The 15773-nt window shown below is 47.8% G+C and overlaps 5 protein-coding genes across 5 annotated transcripts; 2 read left to right on the top strand and 3 right to left on the bottom strand.

Annotated features, from left to right (window-relative positions):
• Nucleotides 1-31: 31 nt before the first annotated feature.
• CCMA1212_007587 (uncharacterized protein) lies at nt 32-1886 on the bottom strand (the record flags this gene model as incomplete). The annotated part of the gene is made up of 5 exons (XM_073704754.1): nt 32-229; nt 406-518; nt 572-674; nt 740-1582; nt 1632-1886. The coding sequence occupies 5 exons, from the start codon at nt 1884-1886 to the stop codon at nt 32-34; spliced, it is 1512 nt and encodes a 503-aa protein (XP_073556588.1).
• Nucleotides 1887-2979: 1093 nt separating this feature from the next.
• On the bottom strand, nt 2980-4833 carry CCMA1212_007586 (Lactose permease; the record flags this gene model as incomplete). Its single annotated transcript, XM_073704753.1, has 5 exons — nt 2980-3330; nt 3391-3656; nt 3714-3979; nt 4041-4536; nt 4595-4833. Coding segments are annotated over 5 exons (1617 nt in total), but the record flags the coding sequence as incomplete, so codon positions are not given.
• Nucleotides 4834-5727: 894 nt separating this feature from the next.
• Nucleotides 5728-6822, bottom strand: CCMA1212_007585 (Uncharacterized protein; the record flags this gene model as incomplete). The annotated part of the gene is made up of 2 exons (XM_073704752.1): nt 5728-6716; nt 6777-6822. The coding sequence occupies 2 exons, from the start codon at nt 6820-6822 to the stop codon at nt 5728-5730; spliced, it is 1035 nt and encodes a 344-aa protein (XP_073556586.1).
• A 1648-nt stretch (nt 6823-8470) lies between these two features.
• On the top strand, nt 8471-10587 carry CCMA1212_007584 (O-acetylserine sulfhydrylase; the record flags this gene model as incomplete). Its single annotated transcript, XM_073704751.1, has 3 exons — nt 8471-8856; nt 8918-9204; nt 10274-10587. Coding segments are annotated over 3 exons (675 nt in total). The 3' UTR covers nt 10276-10587.
• Nucleotides 10588-12146: 1559 nt separating this feature from the next.
• Nucleotides 12147-13216, top strand: CCMA1212_007583 (uncharacterized protein; the record flags this gene model as incomplete). Its single annotated transcript, XM_073704750.1, has 4 exons — nt 12147-12472; nt 12528-12609; nt 12672-13081; nt 13135-13216. Coding segments are annotated over 4 exons (900 nt in total), but the record flags the coding sequence as incomplete, so codon positions are not given.
• Nucleotides 13217-15773: the final 2557 nt, after the last annotated feature.

Genomic DNA, 15773 nt, shown 5'->3' with positions numbered 1-15773 from the left:
GTTGTGGATCGATGCGGGCTATCCTTGCGAATCACTTCCCTGCTTCGCCAGTCTTGAAGAGTTGGATCTCCGGCTTTCGGTTGGAACTAGAGCGAGCCCGAGTAACATTCTCCGCACCACCCCGCATTAGTGCAATGGAAGCCTCCTGATGAAGGACGTTGAACTCGCGATTTAGTCGGCCGTCATTGGTACGCATATCAGCCGTCATGCTAGGCGTGGGAAGAGTTGCCTAGGGCTCTGCGTGTGGAGACAGACATGTGGCTGCAGATTTGCAAGCCTCGAATGTAACAAGAGTTTCTAGCTGCAGGGTGAGATTGGCACTCTCTAGATCTACATGACATGATGCTGGCGATACGTAGAATATCTGTGTTTATCATATCAGGGCTGTCTATGTGCACTCCAAACCTCCTGTAATGATTGGATGCCTCGAGTTGTTGACAACGTCGTAACCCGTTCGATCCGCTGCAGCATTCGGATCAATTCCGCTTGCTGTTCGGGTTTCTTCAAGCTTTGGCCGCCTACAAAGTCGGCGATTAGGAGTAAGACATGTTATAGGGATCATGGCACTTACAAATGACGAGAGGCTGCACTGCATTCACGAGAGCACCGGCATATCTGTCGCCAAGGGCCTTGGTCATGCCGCAAAGCTGAATGGTATGCTTCATGATTTCACCCTTTTGCGTGTTAGCAGAGAAGCGCATCGACCCCATGGGTTGATATGAGTTTACAGGTTACCTACTTCAACGGCTCTTGCGAACTGCAGAAACCCAATACCATTTGGGCGGTGTGGATCATGAAGTGCAAGAAGCACTTTGACCAGGTGATAGAACTGCATCGCGACGACTAGCAATGTCAGTCTGAAGTTGAAGTACTGATTGGCGATGATGGCGCTCACTATGCCAAGTACAAAGGTACAAGATTTCCATGCGCCGCCATCGTCGATGGCATAAACGGGATTGAATGACTCTGGCAGCGAATTCCTCCATGAGTTTGCTTCGTTCTGCAGCTCGTCCCAACTGCTCGCGCTGGCGTGAGGACTCGCTAGGTGCTGAGAAAAGCAAAAGTCTATCACTTCCGCCGTCAGCATGGTCATCTTTTCCACCTTTACATGATCGGTGTCTCCTCCCCACGTAATGTCGACCTTCCAGTTGCGAGGGCGAATCGTAGTCGGCTTTCCTATCGCAAGAGCAACCATAATCTCTTCTCGAAAATAAGTCCAGAAGGCTGTTCTTTTCAGCGCCCGATAGCCAATGTTCTTTCGATTGTGAGTGAATAGTGACGAACAGCCCCGTAAGTGACGCTGGTGATCAGTTTCGTAGCTCATCATTTCGTACATTCGAAGGATCACAGTCGATATCGGTAGCACATTGTCAAAGGTCGTACTTGGATCCGCCAACGCTGGTATGAGGCCTTGCACACTCAAGTCGTAGTAATGCACAGCGCAGAGCTCATCACAAGATCTATCCAGTCGGTTCAGGTGGCACGCTGAAAAGGCAAGAACGGCGTGGAGCAATATGGGACAGCTCATGGCAAGATAGGGAACAAACGTCTCGAATTGCCGCTGTGAGTCGTTGACGTCGAGCTTTGGATTGTTAGTAGAAAAAGCAATGGGAATAACTGAGTGTATGTACCCAGCAAGCCAAGTTATTGATATAGTGGTGAAGCAGTCGTGCAATTAGGGGGTCTCTAAGTGGCTGCCTTGGACATTGAGTATAGATGGCTGAGCCAGAAGTTCGCCTGAGGATGAGCGACTTGACCGGATATATAGTTTCCATGCTGGCGACAGTCGTAACTGAGTGAGGAGATGCAAGATTAGCGGCGTCGCGAGATAATTCCGAGCTCATTATCGGCACTGCATCGTCTCTTCCCGAAACTGTGATCGGCATATTGTGTGACGGCTCTTGAATGCAAGTCAGTATCAGAAGCGCATAAGGTAGGTCGATCTTATGCACTACCATTGGATGACTGAGTGAGGGGAGTGTGAGCAACTCCCGGGTTGACCGCGTGAGGTGGCGATGGCACTCTTGTGAGATGCTCCACATCATCGCCATTGCCGACATCAACGCAATAAACAAATGTAACTAATAACTCTCCCTAGTTGATTACTGTCAACTTTCTACGAGATTGGAAGAGTGCTCACTTTCTGACGGCGTGTCTAGCCAGACATGGTCTGCTGAGAACTGGAACAGTCCATTGCCGCCCTCCCGGTGGGACGTGTTGTCGATGAAGTCATATTCACAATCGCGGTGACCGACTTCGCAGTGACGGCATTGAGGCTTTCTTTCGTCACCTTCATCCGTTTATTAGCTGGAGCGTAGCGTGATGGACGGTCAACGGTTGGACAGACATTTCATATGCCGCTTCCTACATGTAGTGCTTTTTCGGCACCATTTGCCATTAGCACTGATGACTGATCTAATGCCATCCATTCCACTATACTCACCAGCCTTGAGAGAAATTAAGAACCAGTGCGGTCATCATTCCTTCTTGGGGTTCTCACCAGTTCTAACCCGTCTGTGAGTTTCTTGCGCTGGAGCCATGATTGCAACACCCTCACGACGGTCCACGTGGGTAACCTATCATAGTCAAAACCTTTACGGCCCTTTATGAGAAGCCTAAGGTGCCAGCAAGAGACGCTGAGTACATGTAGTAAGAAGTTGAAGCCAATATGGGAGTTCAGAAGAAATTGCGGGGGAACTGATGATGGGAGTTGAATTAGTCCACGAGGCCCACGTGATACGTAGAATTGGTTTAACTAGGTATTGGATGAAGTTCCCCGTCGAGAACCAACGGAGGACGTGTAGATACCAGGGTAAGCTTTCGCATCTACCAATTTACTTCACATTCCACTCAATTTTCCGATCCTTGTTCGTGATGAGTCGTGAAATAGGATCAACATTCAGATTGACTGCATGCCATAAACATCGACTCATTGTTTCGCAAAAGCTTCGCGTCAATAGTTTTATTCGCCTTTCCTCGTCAAACATCGCTTCTATTATCGCGCACATGTGCAATAGTACCGTCATGCGCGACACTGATATCCTTCTTAAGACTTACTTTGACGAGATTCTTCGCCTGAAACAAATCCTCGATTTCTTCCAAGCTCCACCCCCTGGTCTCAACGAAGCAGAAGTATATAACAATGACCCCAAACGCGTCCCAAAAGACGTAAAGGAGATAGTATTTCCAGCCGGAGTTGGCAATGGCAATTGGCGGCACATAGGTGTTCATGACCTTGACAGCATTGTTCATGAATGCTAGAAACGCCATGCCCTTTGCTCGGGAATTGAAAGAGAGCACTTCGACAGGGTAGAGTGATTGCATCGGAGTCTGTTGTTTGGAAAGATTGGTCAGTGATAGGCAAGAAACCGATTGATTGGAGTATCATACCCAAGCAAAGGCGAAAACTAGTAAGAAGATGTAGAGAAACGCGATGCCAGTCCCCCCAACCGCAGGTCGTCCAGCCTGGAGGGCAGTACATGCTGTTATGATGGCAACGGATATCGACATCCCAGCACTGGAGAACATGAGTAGCTTGCGACGACCGAACTTGTGCACAACACTGAGCCCACAGAGGGCAGCAGCTGCCATGACTGGAGTTTGTATCGCGTTCAACAGCAACTGAGTATTGACATCCGTGATACCAACTGTCTTGACTGGAGCTCGTTTGTCAGTGCCAAAATGCCTGCGGCAAGAAGGAAGGAATGACATACCCATCAGGGGAAAATAATAGCTAGTCGGAGGCAAATCGAGTTCTCCAAACCAAGCGATGCAAAGAACGAGAAACGTCCGATACCTAGCCGCTCTTGTGTCAAACAAGCATCTATAGTCCCACCATCGTTTATCAGAACCGTCCATCTCAATGACCTCGATCATCTCTTGCAGCTCGAGGCTTGCGACGAGTGCATCCGGGTCTCCACCTCCGTGATACTTGATAAGGATAGCTTTGGCTTCGGATATACGTCCCTGGCCGACATACCTTTGGCTCTCATCAGCACACGCTGGGGACAATGGGAATAAGTTGTGATATACACACCAACGGGGGCTCTCGGGTATGAACCAAACAGCGCACAGAATCATAAGACGGCAGGCCTTGGATTGCGAGAGGAAGTCTCCATGGATACGATAGCGTTGTTTTGGCATGGTTCAAGCCAAATTCCAGCCAGGTCGATACAATAGTTCCAAGAAAGAAGCAAGCCTGATAAGCACCGGTAAGCTGGGCACGGTATTTCGGATATGACATTTCGACGACATAACTGGGGCCAGCAGTTTGTACAAGCACAGCTCCCATGCCCAAAATGAAGCGGCCCCCCATCAGCACAGAGAGGCTTGTGCCAGCAGTCTGGAGGATAGCGCCAATCACACAAATGGCCGATCCAATGGCCATACCAACTCGGCGACCATATGTGTCGGAGCAAGGACCGGCAACAAAGCTGCCGGCTATATTTCCGAACACATAGAGTGCGGCAACAAGGCCTTGGTTCTGTGTGTTGATGCCGAAATATTTGGTAAATTGTGGGAGGGCGGAAAGGCCGCCTATCTCTTGTTAGAACTGAAGGCAACGAATCATTTGAGTTGTGTATATTCAGCGCACCAAAGGTGTTGGAATCAAATCCATTCGTAGCTGAGCAGAGATACCCCACAAAGATACACCCATATAGCTTCAGACAGCTGTTTCGAAAGGCATGAGGATTCTCGCGGAGCAGCGCAGCTTGCATGCGGGACTCTGTCATGCAGCTCGGGGTGGTGACTTTGACTGGATCCTCATCATGGATAACATCATGAACGATGTCATCATGGTCTACAACCTTGGGTCTATCTATGGTGAAGGAATGAAGCCTTTGCAATCCTGCCAGGACATTCAATCAAGACGTAGTCCGGCATTTCGTCTGCCTGGCTCGATGAAGAGCGGCCATGCAGTTATATGCAGTAACCCAGGTTTTTCTACGCCCCAAGAATCATGGCTTCTCCAACATCTAGCATCATTCCATCCAAAACTTCTCCTATGAACCCCGGATTGTCACCCCAGGAATCGATGTTGAGATCTCCTTCTCCGCACTTTGGCTGTCGTGTTTTCCCCACTGACTGCGCTATACGATGAGCTTTGATTGCCAGATATCAGACCCTAATCTTCGGCAAGCGCTCGATTCTGCAGTTAGCCGAAGGAAGTACAACCATCGCTACTTGTTTTAGGTTGAGAATCAACCCTACGGCTAATTTCCATTCAGCCGCCCTGGAGCCGATCAGGTGATTGATTCGATTATCATTCAAGGTAAACAGACGAGATACTCCTTACTAAATGAATCACTGTCTTTCCGACTGTCGTTTTAAGCAAGGTGAGGGAGGGACCCTCACTTCGGTAGACAGTGTAACGGCGTCTGAACCACAGTGTGTGCATCTTTGAGTTAATATCGCGGTTCTCTCAAAAACAATGTGAGAGTGCATGAAGGTCGTTGGCCGACGAGCTTGGCCCGGTCACAGGCGATTACAAAGAAGTTCACTGGCTCGGATATATGGTGCTCCAAGGTTGGCCTCGTTCAGACTTCGGGATACATCGATGTCTATGCTCTCTATGTATCAAAACTCCCCAAACTTACAACAGCCGATTTCTTACAACCTTCGACGAATGCATGCCTATGGTTCCTGATGCCATATCTTGCAATCATTGATGTTGCCAAATGGCTTCTGCATTCCTTCCACACCTAATACAAGCGCCAAAAGTTGAATCTAGTACAGTTGCACTTTGCCCCCTCCTGAGCACATACTCTCTATGATTGCCAAGTCATTCAGAGCTTCCTCTGGACCAGCCCGCTTTTCCGATTTCCCAGCCTTTATGGCCTCCAAAAACGCTTTGATCTCTAGCTCCACGCCCCGACTTTTTATAGTCTCCGACCTACTCTCTCCAGTAGCGAGATCAAGGGAGAGCGTGAAGCCGTCGGGACCATCAGTGAGGTAAAAGCTGCCTTTTGATCCAATAATTGTAAGCTCGGTAGCTCGTCGCGGCGAAGCGAAAGACATTGATATCGTCCCCGTTCCTCCATCACTGAGTAAAATGCCAGCATTGAGAGTGTCGAGAGGTGGAAGATGAGGCAAAACCTGACGGGCAAACCCCGCCGTCTCGACAACCTCTTGGCCCGAAATGAAACGAAGCATGGCTGTTTGATGCACCCCACCATCAAGCAAGAAGCCGCCTTGATACTCGGGAACTTTTCGCCATGGGGTTTCATACCATTTCCCTTCGGGAGGCTGATGCCGCCAAATCCTGAGGTGCGCTTGGGTGATCTCACCGATCGCTTTCTCATCGACTACCCACTCACGACCCCGTTCAAACTCATGCATAAACCTGAACTGTTCCGCGATGTTGAAAATGAGTCCTTTGCTTGCGTATGACTTTTTGTAGTCCTCGATTAATTCGCGGGCGGTTGCCACGTCTTTGGCAATTGGCTTTTCGCATAAGACATGCTTGCCGGCGGCTAAGCAGCGTCGGACAATCGATGGCTGTACCAAAATCGGCAAGACAATGACGACCGCTTCAATGTCGCTGCGCTCAAGCAAATTATCCAGCGTGTATCCAGGAGTGTCTTCCGAGTAAAGATCGACGACATCTGTGACACCAAGCTTCGTTGCTTCCGCTACAAGAGTAGATGCAGTAGCTTTCGAGCGAGAATAAATCGCCTTGACATGGGCCTTGTTCAGCACAAGTGCGGGCAGGTGTTCTGTAAAAGAGTCAGTGTCATGTATGTGCGCCAGTCAACCGCTGCAGAAGTGTAAACTACCTTCGGCGGCAAAAATGCCAGCTCCCAGGATTGCAATACCAGCCATTACACAAAGTTCAACAGACGTTTAGTTCGCTCGGCCAGAGACAATGCCTTATCTGAGACAACGATGAAAAACGGCAATGTAGCAAGCTGAGTTTGCAGCACGAACTCTGGCAGATGAGATATTTATATCACGCACTCGATCAACAACCACTTGAACTGTTCGGAAACTCCTTAGGCTTGCTGCTGTATTCTGTATCTCCTTCCTTGCTTATCTGAAAGACCTTGAGGGTGTCCCCGGCTATTGTCGAATCTAGTTTACCCGACTCATTAGTACTCAGTTTCCCCGTCTTGAACGACCTTAGCCGGCTGGACGGGGAGCCAACGCGAGCGAACTATTTGCGGTTTGTTCCCGAGCCCAGAAGACTTGACAGCAGGATTATGAACATGGAGCAACCTGCCCTGGGAGTGAGTATGATTAATCCATCTTTAGGCTTCCGGACGAGTTGCAGACAGACTCTTAAAGATGTAAAAAAAACAAAGCATAGAGCCAGGATTGCACTAGCCATTAGATATTCATGAGAGGCTCGGGTGCTTCACCACATAGAAATCAGGACTCGAGTTCAAAAACTGTTTTATTTCATTGGGGGTGGGGGCATATGGTTTGGGTCAAACCCATCGCAAGTACATACAGTACCTACATCCTTCCTAGTCGCTGTCTCAGGCGCCCCGATATCGAGAGTGTTCGGATAGAGAAGAGTGAAGAAAGTGATCTAGGTATCATTCTCCACACCTAGGTAGGTATTAATTAACAAGAAGCCAACACGTGATACTAGCAGCTCGAGTCCCTCCCACTTGGATATGAGAATGGCGCCCAAGCTAGCTCGCCCACAGCGCTCCACAGGAACCCTTCTACTAATAAGTCGCTGCTTGATTCGGTTTGCAGTTTTTGGAACCTCTATCCCAGAATCATATGATTTCATAGCTTCTTTTGTCTCTCGGCGGTTTAGTTGAACGATTATACCCAGCACATAGCATGGGGGAAAGTTCTCCTCGGCGGGTCTACAAGAACAAGCCAGAGGGAGAAACTGGTTGAGCATTCTTTGTTCTGGATATTCTTCATTAACAATCAACTGTAATCTTCGGAATAGCAATTGGAAACCAATGGCCCTTTTTGACTTGTCAGTTAGCTGGTAATTTAACATTATTTGACAGAGATTTGCTTATGGAGTCAAGTAAAAACTTCAACGTTCACTCTATCGAAAGGAGGATATCAGCAATTGGATGAGTCGCAGAGTGGGGAGACAGCGATATATAACAAAGGGCCCGTTGATGCCAAGATAAAGGCAACAGATTCCCCCGGGATCATCGAGTGAAAAAAATGTCTTCTCACTCCGCTATTCCATTCGTCTATCGTTGTGCGAGTTATCATCCTGTCGGCTTTCAACCCGTAATTTTTCGCCATGTTTGTAATCCGTCCCTCAGAGCTGTAGTTGACACCCGCCTCATCAGTCCTCAAAGCTAAATACTAACTCCAGAAGAAGACGGCAGACTGGGAAAATGTCGTCCATACAATCCCGTATACTTGAACCATTGCACACTTGCCCATCGTGCATCTCCGAAGTGTTGCTTCATTAGATGGAGTTCATATCCTCTTAAAGATGGTGATCGGCAATACGACGGGTAGCGTGACGGACTCCCTGGCTCTTGCAATGATTCCGGCTGCCGGGAACGATGGTTACCTCAAGCCTGGCGCTGCTGCTATTGAGTACACTGGCGGAAGTACTGGCGTGTCGTTCGCAGTGATTTGCTCTGTCAAGAAACATTCATTGCACGTGGTGGCATTGGATATCTTTTCAAGAGAAAAGATAGACCACATGAGGCTTCCCGGCGCTCAATTGACTCTGATACCCAGTGACAACAGTAAACAAACCGAAAAGCTTACTAACGACATGGTTCGCGAGGCATATGTTCTGACGAAGCGGACTGGAGCATACGTCACAACTCAAATGGAGAACAGTGACCAGCTTACCGCCTATACAAAGCTCGCTAATGAGATTTACGAGCAGACAGAAGGAAGAATAGATGCCTTTGTACAGTGTCGGATCCGGAGCGGCTCTCCGGACTGTATCTGAGCGTCTCCGTCAACTTGACAATAGAACTCGGTTTGTTGCTGTCGAGCCAGAGGAATCTGCTGTATCTTCTGGTGGTCCGTCGGGATTTTACAAGATTGACAGCACAGGACGTAGACATGTCGAGCCATTGTGGTACAATTGCATTGCCGGCGATTTCCAAGCTGTTTCGACAGCAGATGCGAGGGCAATGGTATATCGCCTAGCACGTGAAGAAGGGTTGTTTTGCCGACTTTCAACGGCGGCTAATGTGACCGCCGCGTTGAGAATAGCAGAGGGCCTCAAGCCCGGGTCAACTGCTGCGGCTATTGCGTGTAATTCCGGGCTGAAGTAAATGTCGAGCATCCGTCAACATATAGAGCCTCTCACTTGAAACACAACACCAAGAAGGAGCTTCAATCCAATTTGACAGATGGGCTTATCTGCGTGTTTGCTGGAAACGATTTGGCACAGAAGCTGTATGACACAGAAGTTGTGAATACGTTAGCTTTAACTTTTGAGGATTGCATTGGCTCTAATTCAGAGTCATCGGTAAGTCGCAAAGTGCAAAAATGATGTGATAATGCACTTGAGCACTCTCGATCAATGCAGTACTGATATGAACTGACCGACGCTCCTTCTGCGAGCTTGTACGATGGCCACAGGTAACGGCGTTCTTCTTAAGATTGAGATCATCGAGTGACGACCTCAAAGAGCATATGCCATGGTACCACAATCTATGTTAGAGTACCAAAATTTATGTTAGAGTACCAAAATCTATGTTAGAATACTATTCAATCATTACAACAATATGTCTAGAAAGAAAAAAGGAACCAGTATCCATAACAGATCTGTATTGGAGGCTAGCTATCTTCAGCTGACGATTCCATCTCAAGCAGCGTCCAGGAACACACGCTCAGATGATAGGAACAAGCTGCACTGACCGACAACTCAAGGCAGCGAAAGCGAAGAAAAGCAGAATGATTTCTTGAACTCTAACCTACTACGAGTGCGAATTTGCTTGCCCTCTAGACACTCTTATGTAGAGGTGTTTCGTCTGATATTTACCCTGGAATGAAGGAAGCCAATCTTACACTTCTCAGCCCTGAATCCCTGCCACGCAGCTATGGACACCAATGTAATAAAAAAGTGCCTGGTTTTCCTTCCAACCAACATTCTTTTGCCGATTTTCTGCGCGTTGCAATCTCATTTGTCTAGCAAAGTGGAAGGATTGGCTATCTCTATACCCTGTGCTAACAACCAACATAAGTGCGCCCAACATATTTAGATGGACATTCAACCTCATGATGTCTCGTTGGTGCCACGTTATTGCTCCAAAAGCGTGCCATCGGGTTGCAAAAGGCAGTACTTCCGCCTGACTTACCTTGGGACGAATCCTCACAGGAGCACTAGCGGTAGCCGCGCCAGACGTCGTCCGCATCAGTGATGGCGCCGCTGCGGTTGGGCTTTTCATCTGCCTTGGTGCTGACGGAGGTTCCACAATTGAGCCTTACCGACTCACTACGGGTGAGTTGCAAAGCCGCCCAGTCACCACCATTTTCAGGTTGCTCTTCCGGTCAGCACTCAAGTATGAAGCCACTGTTTGGAACGTGTTGTCACGACTGCCAAGGTTCAAGTTGAGACTCAGGAGAAGCCGCGAGAGGGCCTGGACTGTTCGACGGCAAATCGAAACACCCAAGGAGCGTCCAGAGCATTAGGGACGCGATGCAAAGAAAGTAAAACTGCGTACTTCGCACAGATCATGGCATGGTTAGCCATCTCACTGCAGAGGACACAGCACCTCGGACCTGCTTTAGTAGACCTATAAACCCCAGGCGTGTGGGCCGCTGTTATTTCGAGGGCCGCCCGTTCGGCACCTGAGGTTCCAAAGTGCTCGTGGGTATTCGACGCTTACTCAATGATGAAGTCGTCATGTGCATGACGATTTTCCAGAGCTCATATAAATTTCCAAGGTAGGGGCGCATGATGGTGGTAACGTTAAACCTCAAGAGTCTCCTCACTCGTACCGACCGCCAGAAGTGGCCGATCGACAGGCACCAGGCGGCACCGAACAAACGGAAAATGGCTGATGGTGTCATCCGATATATGTACTGTACTCAGCCTCAGCGCCAGGATGGGGCGAGTTCACGCGCCAAGAGCAAAGCACACCGCTGATTGATGCGTTCATGAAGCTACCCCTGCAGCTAGCGGGCAACTCAGGCTGGAGTTAGCAGCGGACGCAGCCGAGGACGGATGAGCTAAGGAAAAGAAGGCGTCGGGTATACTTCGCCTTCATGCGCGGAGAGGCAGTGAGAAAGAAACCGTCTGGTGCCCTTTGTACGAGCTTGTGGTGGGATTTGTCATGACCCCTGGAACCTTAGTAACAAGAGCTGCGACATTTTCAGCTGCGTCGGGCAGTAACGCAGAAACAACCCAGACACGAGATACTCGTACGCTTGTTGTGCGCTTCGGGAGCTTCGAGTACGAGTTGCTTCACACGGGGTAGGAAGTTACTCTCTTGAGAGCATCTCTGGGCGGGATCGTTCCATCTCCTTGTCGATCGAGACTGTGCTGTTCATCCTAGCCCCATTTCTGCCGGCAAAAAGTTATCCGTTCCCCAGGTCTAGTATCTGTTCCCGACGTGTCTAAGGGCAGTGCTCGTATATGATGGCAGAAAGTGTCAACTTCTTCACGAGGGGCAAGCATGCGGAGATCAAAATTAGCAGGAGGGCAGAGGCTTGGGGCTCAGTGTGGACTCTAAGCAAACACGAGTACTAGGAGCTCGAGACCTTCTAGGAAGTAGCAGTGGTTTTTAGCTCTGGATCCGGGCCTATCACATACCCTTACGCATAAGCGATTTGAGCCTCTGGGGCCAAGGGTCCAGGTAGCCCGGGAACACGGATCCTTGTCCCTGACTGTGAACTATTCATAGTGCATAGATGTAAGCCGCAGTTGAGTGAAGCCACGAAGGAACTAGGCCATTATCACTCGGGGAATGCTACAAAATATGACCTGGAAAGGGAAGATGGAGCAGCAGCTGCAATGACACTGCGTCTAAATATATAACCACATTACTACTCTTCCCGATATATACCTGGCGGCTTTCCCATGCATAGTTTTCCCTGCCCTCCAGAGCCACAGCATTACCAAGGAGTCCGGCGTATATTTACCAGGTTGTCAACAGTTTGAATCTTGCAAAACATTGTATCTTCCTTCCTTCCTGCTTCGTCCTTATCTTATTTCAACTCTCAATATCCAAAATGGTCAAGGTGAGTAGCTTAAACTACCAGAGAGAGTGCTCTGGACTAAGCAAACCTTCCAGCTTTCTCTCGCCGCAATCGTAACAGGTGCAGGCCTCGTGACCTCTCTGCCCTCGCTTCTGACTACTCTCACCGGCCGATCTCTCGATGGCTCCGATAGCTTGAGCATTGAGAGACGCGCAACGGGAGGAAAGGTCACGAACAAAGCTCTCGCTCGATTCGACAACAGCAACATCGAAGATGGCATGGGCAATGGAACTGATTGGTATCATCTCTACTTGGGTAACGGAACAGAGGCTGCCGGATGGCCCTCGAAGGACAAGTGGGTATCCTTTGAGGATATGTGAGTATTTCGTGGATGAAGCATATTCAGTGCAGTCAAGCTTACGCTGAGACAGGTTCAACAACTACAAGCTCCAAATGTACGTTGCCTGTCAATTTCTCAACTGGCGACTCCCCAACAACGACATAGCCGAAGTGGTGCGTTGATAACACGAGAGCTTTTTGTTCAGGGATCTGTTGCTAATCCTCATCGCCTACAGGAGGCCATCTACGACGGCATCCAAATCGCCGCAGACGCGACAGGCGTCGACCATCGCCTTATCCTGGCCATTATCATGCAAGAGTCTCATGGATGCGTAAGGGTGAACACGACGAATCTTGGTGTGCGAAACCCTGGCATCATGCAGAACCACAATGGAAAGGCCTTTTGCAACGACAACAAGAAGCTCACGACGCCCTGTCCAGCAGCGACGATCCATGAGATGATCCGAGAGGGCACTGCTGGCACTACCTCTGGTGATGGCCTAGCTCATTGCATCAACCTGTCCGGCAACGGCGATGTCTCTGACTATTACCGCGCTGCCCGCATTTACAACTCCGGCTCCATCTCGAAGACTGGCGACCTGCAGAGCAATATTGCCACTCATTGCTATGCTAGTGATATCGCAAAGTAAGTCATCGCTGATAAGAAATAAAATGGACGAGGCTAACACGGAAGCATAGCCGTCTCACTGGCTGGGTCTACGCACCGTCAACATGCACCTGCGACGACGACCCCAAGAGCTGTGGTGTGGTGAATCATTGAATGCCTTTCATTTTCTTGCTCCTTATTTTGCTTTGTTAAAGCTCAATCTCGTTTTCTCATGGTATATCGAGAGGACATTATATACCCCAGCGTTTGTATTCAAAAGTTTTTCTTTCAGTCTGCTCATTGGCTACGGTGTAGATGGAAGCAAGGCGCAAACTATGACCATAGCCGCAGGATGTTTCATCTGGATAGGATTATAAAGGTTCTCACTGAAACCACATCATACTCCAATTGCGCTTCCCAACATGCTGTCCGCGGCTCGGGGATGGCTGGCCGAGAAGTGGAGGGCTACCTACCGTCTTGCTAGGTTCCGTTGCATCGTATCCTTCCCAGCCCAGTGAAGCAGAGTAGACTCACCCCTCTCTCATTTTGTTGTCAGCCTTTAGGCATGGCAGATTGACCCAGCTTTCTCGTTACATCGTACGAGTATCCTACCGCTTCGCAATCGGAGTCCATCTATGTCAAGCGGAACGGCATGTGCGGCGTTGGGCAGGTGAACAGCAAGTCATAACCGTCCGCGCGTGGACTTGTCCAGGCATGTCCTGTCTATCAGCAAAAAAAAAAAAAAAAAAAAAAAAAAAAAAAAAAAAAAAAAAAAAAAAAAAAAAAAAAAAAAAAAAAAAAAAAAAAAAAAAAAAAAAAAAAAAAAAAAAAAAAAAAAAAAAAAAAAAAAAAAAAAAAAAAAAAAAAAAAAAAAAAAAAAAAAAAAAAAAAAAAAAAAAAAAAAAAAAAAAAAAAAAAAAAAAAAAAAAAAAAAAAAAAAAAAAAAAAAAAAAAAAAAAAAAAAAAAAAAAAAAAAAAAAAAAAAAAAAAAAAAAAAAAAAAAAAAAAAAAAAAAAAAAAAAAAAAAAAAAAAAAAAAAAAAAAAAAAAAAAAAAAAAAAAAAAAAAAAAAAAAAAAAAAAAAAAAAAAAAAAAAAAAAAAAAAAAAAAAAAAAAAAAAAAAAAAAAAAAAAAAAAAAAAAAAAAAAAAAAAAAAAAAAAAAATACAAGCTCCTTTTGCCCGCCAACCGCTCTGGTAGAGAGTTATTGACTTCGGCTACGGGAGAGGCTGTGTGCCAGCTTTCAGAAGGTAATACCACAGATGCGTAGCAACAATCATTCTCCGAGGGTCTTACTACTACAGTGTACCTAAACCGGCTATTTCGCTATTCTGACGGCGTTTTCCCCTGATCTAATACGCCATGGTTACAGTAGGTAGTCAGTACAAGGTTATATGGCTTGGAGAAAAATAAAGGTCGTTTCTGCGCTATGAAGTCAACCAATTTGATCAATACAGGTATTTAGATGCGTGCTATGATAGTGTGGTTAGCTCGATGCAAGAGCCCGTCGTTATACTAAGATGTTTCTAACATCAGTTCAAAGCACCTTCAAGATGGAAACCTTGTATGTATGCTTCGAGACTGTTTCGGTCAAGGGCTTTACCCCTCCTGTCTTTGTCAATCTTTCAGTGCTGGTTGAGTAATAAACTGACGAGATGATAAGAGCAAAAACTACTGTGAGCCAATACCGCTTCTTTCCGGCAATGACAGAAAACTTCACTGGTTTCGGCCCGTGCGTGCCATTGGCGCCGGCAGTGGCTCAACAAGCGCGTAGTTTGCCTCACTTGTTGAGCCAATCATGTCCTCTCTATGGGTACTCTGGCCCTTATCCGGTAGACGCCTCTCGTAGTTGACACAAGCGAGAGACATGACGGACGACCATCTTCTACAAGTCGTGGCCATTGGTTCCATAGGTAATGAATGGTTGGAATCACTTTAACCGTTCTTGTGTCTACTTCGTACGCCCTGCAGAAAAGCCCACGAGTGTCCTCTTCCGCACATCGCTTAAGAGTTGAGGCTTTACGCCACCGGTGGGCACGCGACAAGCAAGCAACACAATCTAGCATTTTGGCGGGATTCGACGGTATAGGACACGAAAGCAAAAGAAGTTTCCCACTTCTCCTTTTCTCAATAATGGACCTCGAGCAGAAAACCATCCGCAAGTAGTCCCACCGCTGGCTCTTCGAGACCGCGCCATTGAAGGCGCGCTCCACCAACTGTCGGAAAATTTTACGTTTGTGGAACATGACTCGAAGGCTTCTAGAAATTTTCTCGCCGCCACACAAGTGGCTGCAATCCATACATCACCACACATTCACGGCGTCATCCAAGGTTTTCCCCAGTTCATCAAGGATTGGGTGGATAGTTTAGCATCAGGCTCAAACGATCTTGCATTGCGGGGAGGATCTCTTTCTCACTACTACGGCTAGATATATGGAGGCCGGCCGTACAAATTGCTGGCTCGATGATTTCATGGAGAGCATAAGCGAACGGGGTGCATCGCGTAACAGATTGTCGACATCCACCCAAGATAGGCAGTCCTCGGCATATCGATGGGTCCCCTCTGACAGACTTGCCCCTAGCTTCTCATGTACCGAGCTCTGCCTTTTAAAAACCCAATCTGCGGCTTCCAGTTTTCCCATCTTGGCCAGCCCACTCTTTCCTCCTGAGAGAAGTGCGTCCGTAACCTCTTTTTGAAGGGAGCTTGTATCATTGTGTCTCTCCGATCAACTG

Source organism: Trichoderma ghanense (genome assembly GCF_004382785.1).
Source record: "Trichoderma ghanense strain CCMA-1212 chromosome Unknown scaffold_10, whole genome shotgun sequence".
In the NCBI taxonomy this organism is placed as follows: domain Eukaryota; kingdom Fungi; phylum Ascomycota; class Sordariomycetes; order Hypocreales; family Hypocreaceae; genus Trichoderma; species Trichoderma ghanense.
The sequence above is the reverse complement of the archived record's forward strand: the minus strand, read 5'-3'. Positions and strand labels throughout refer to the sequence as shown.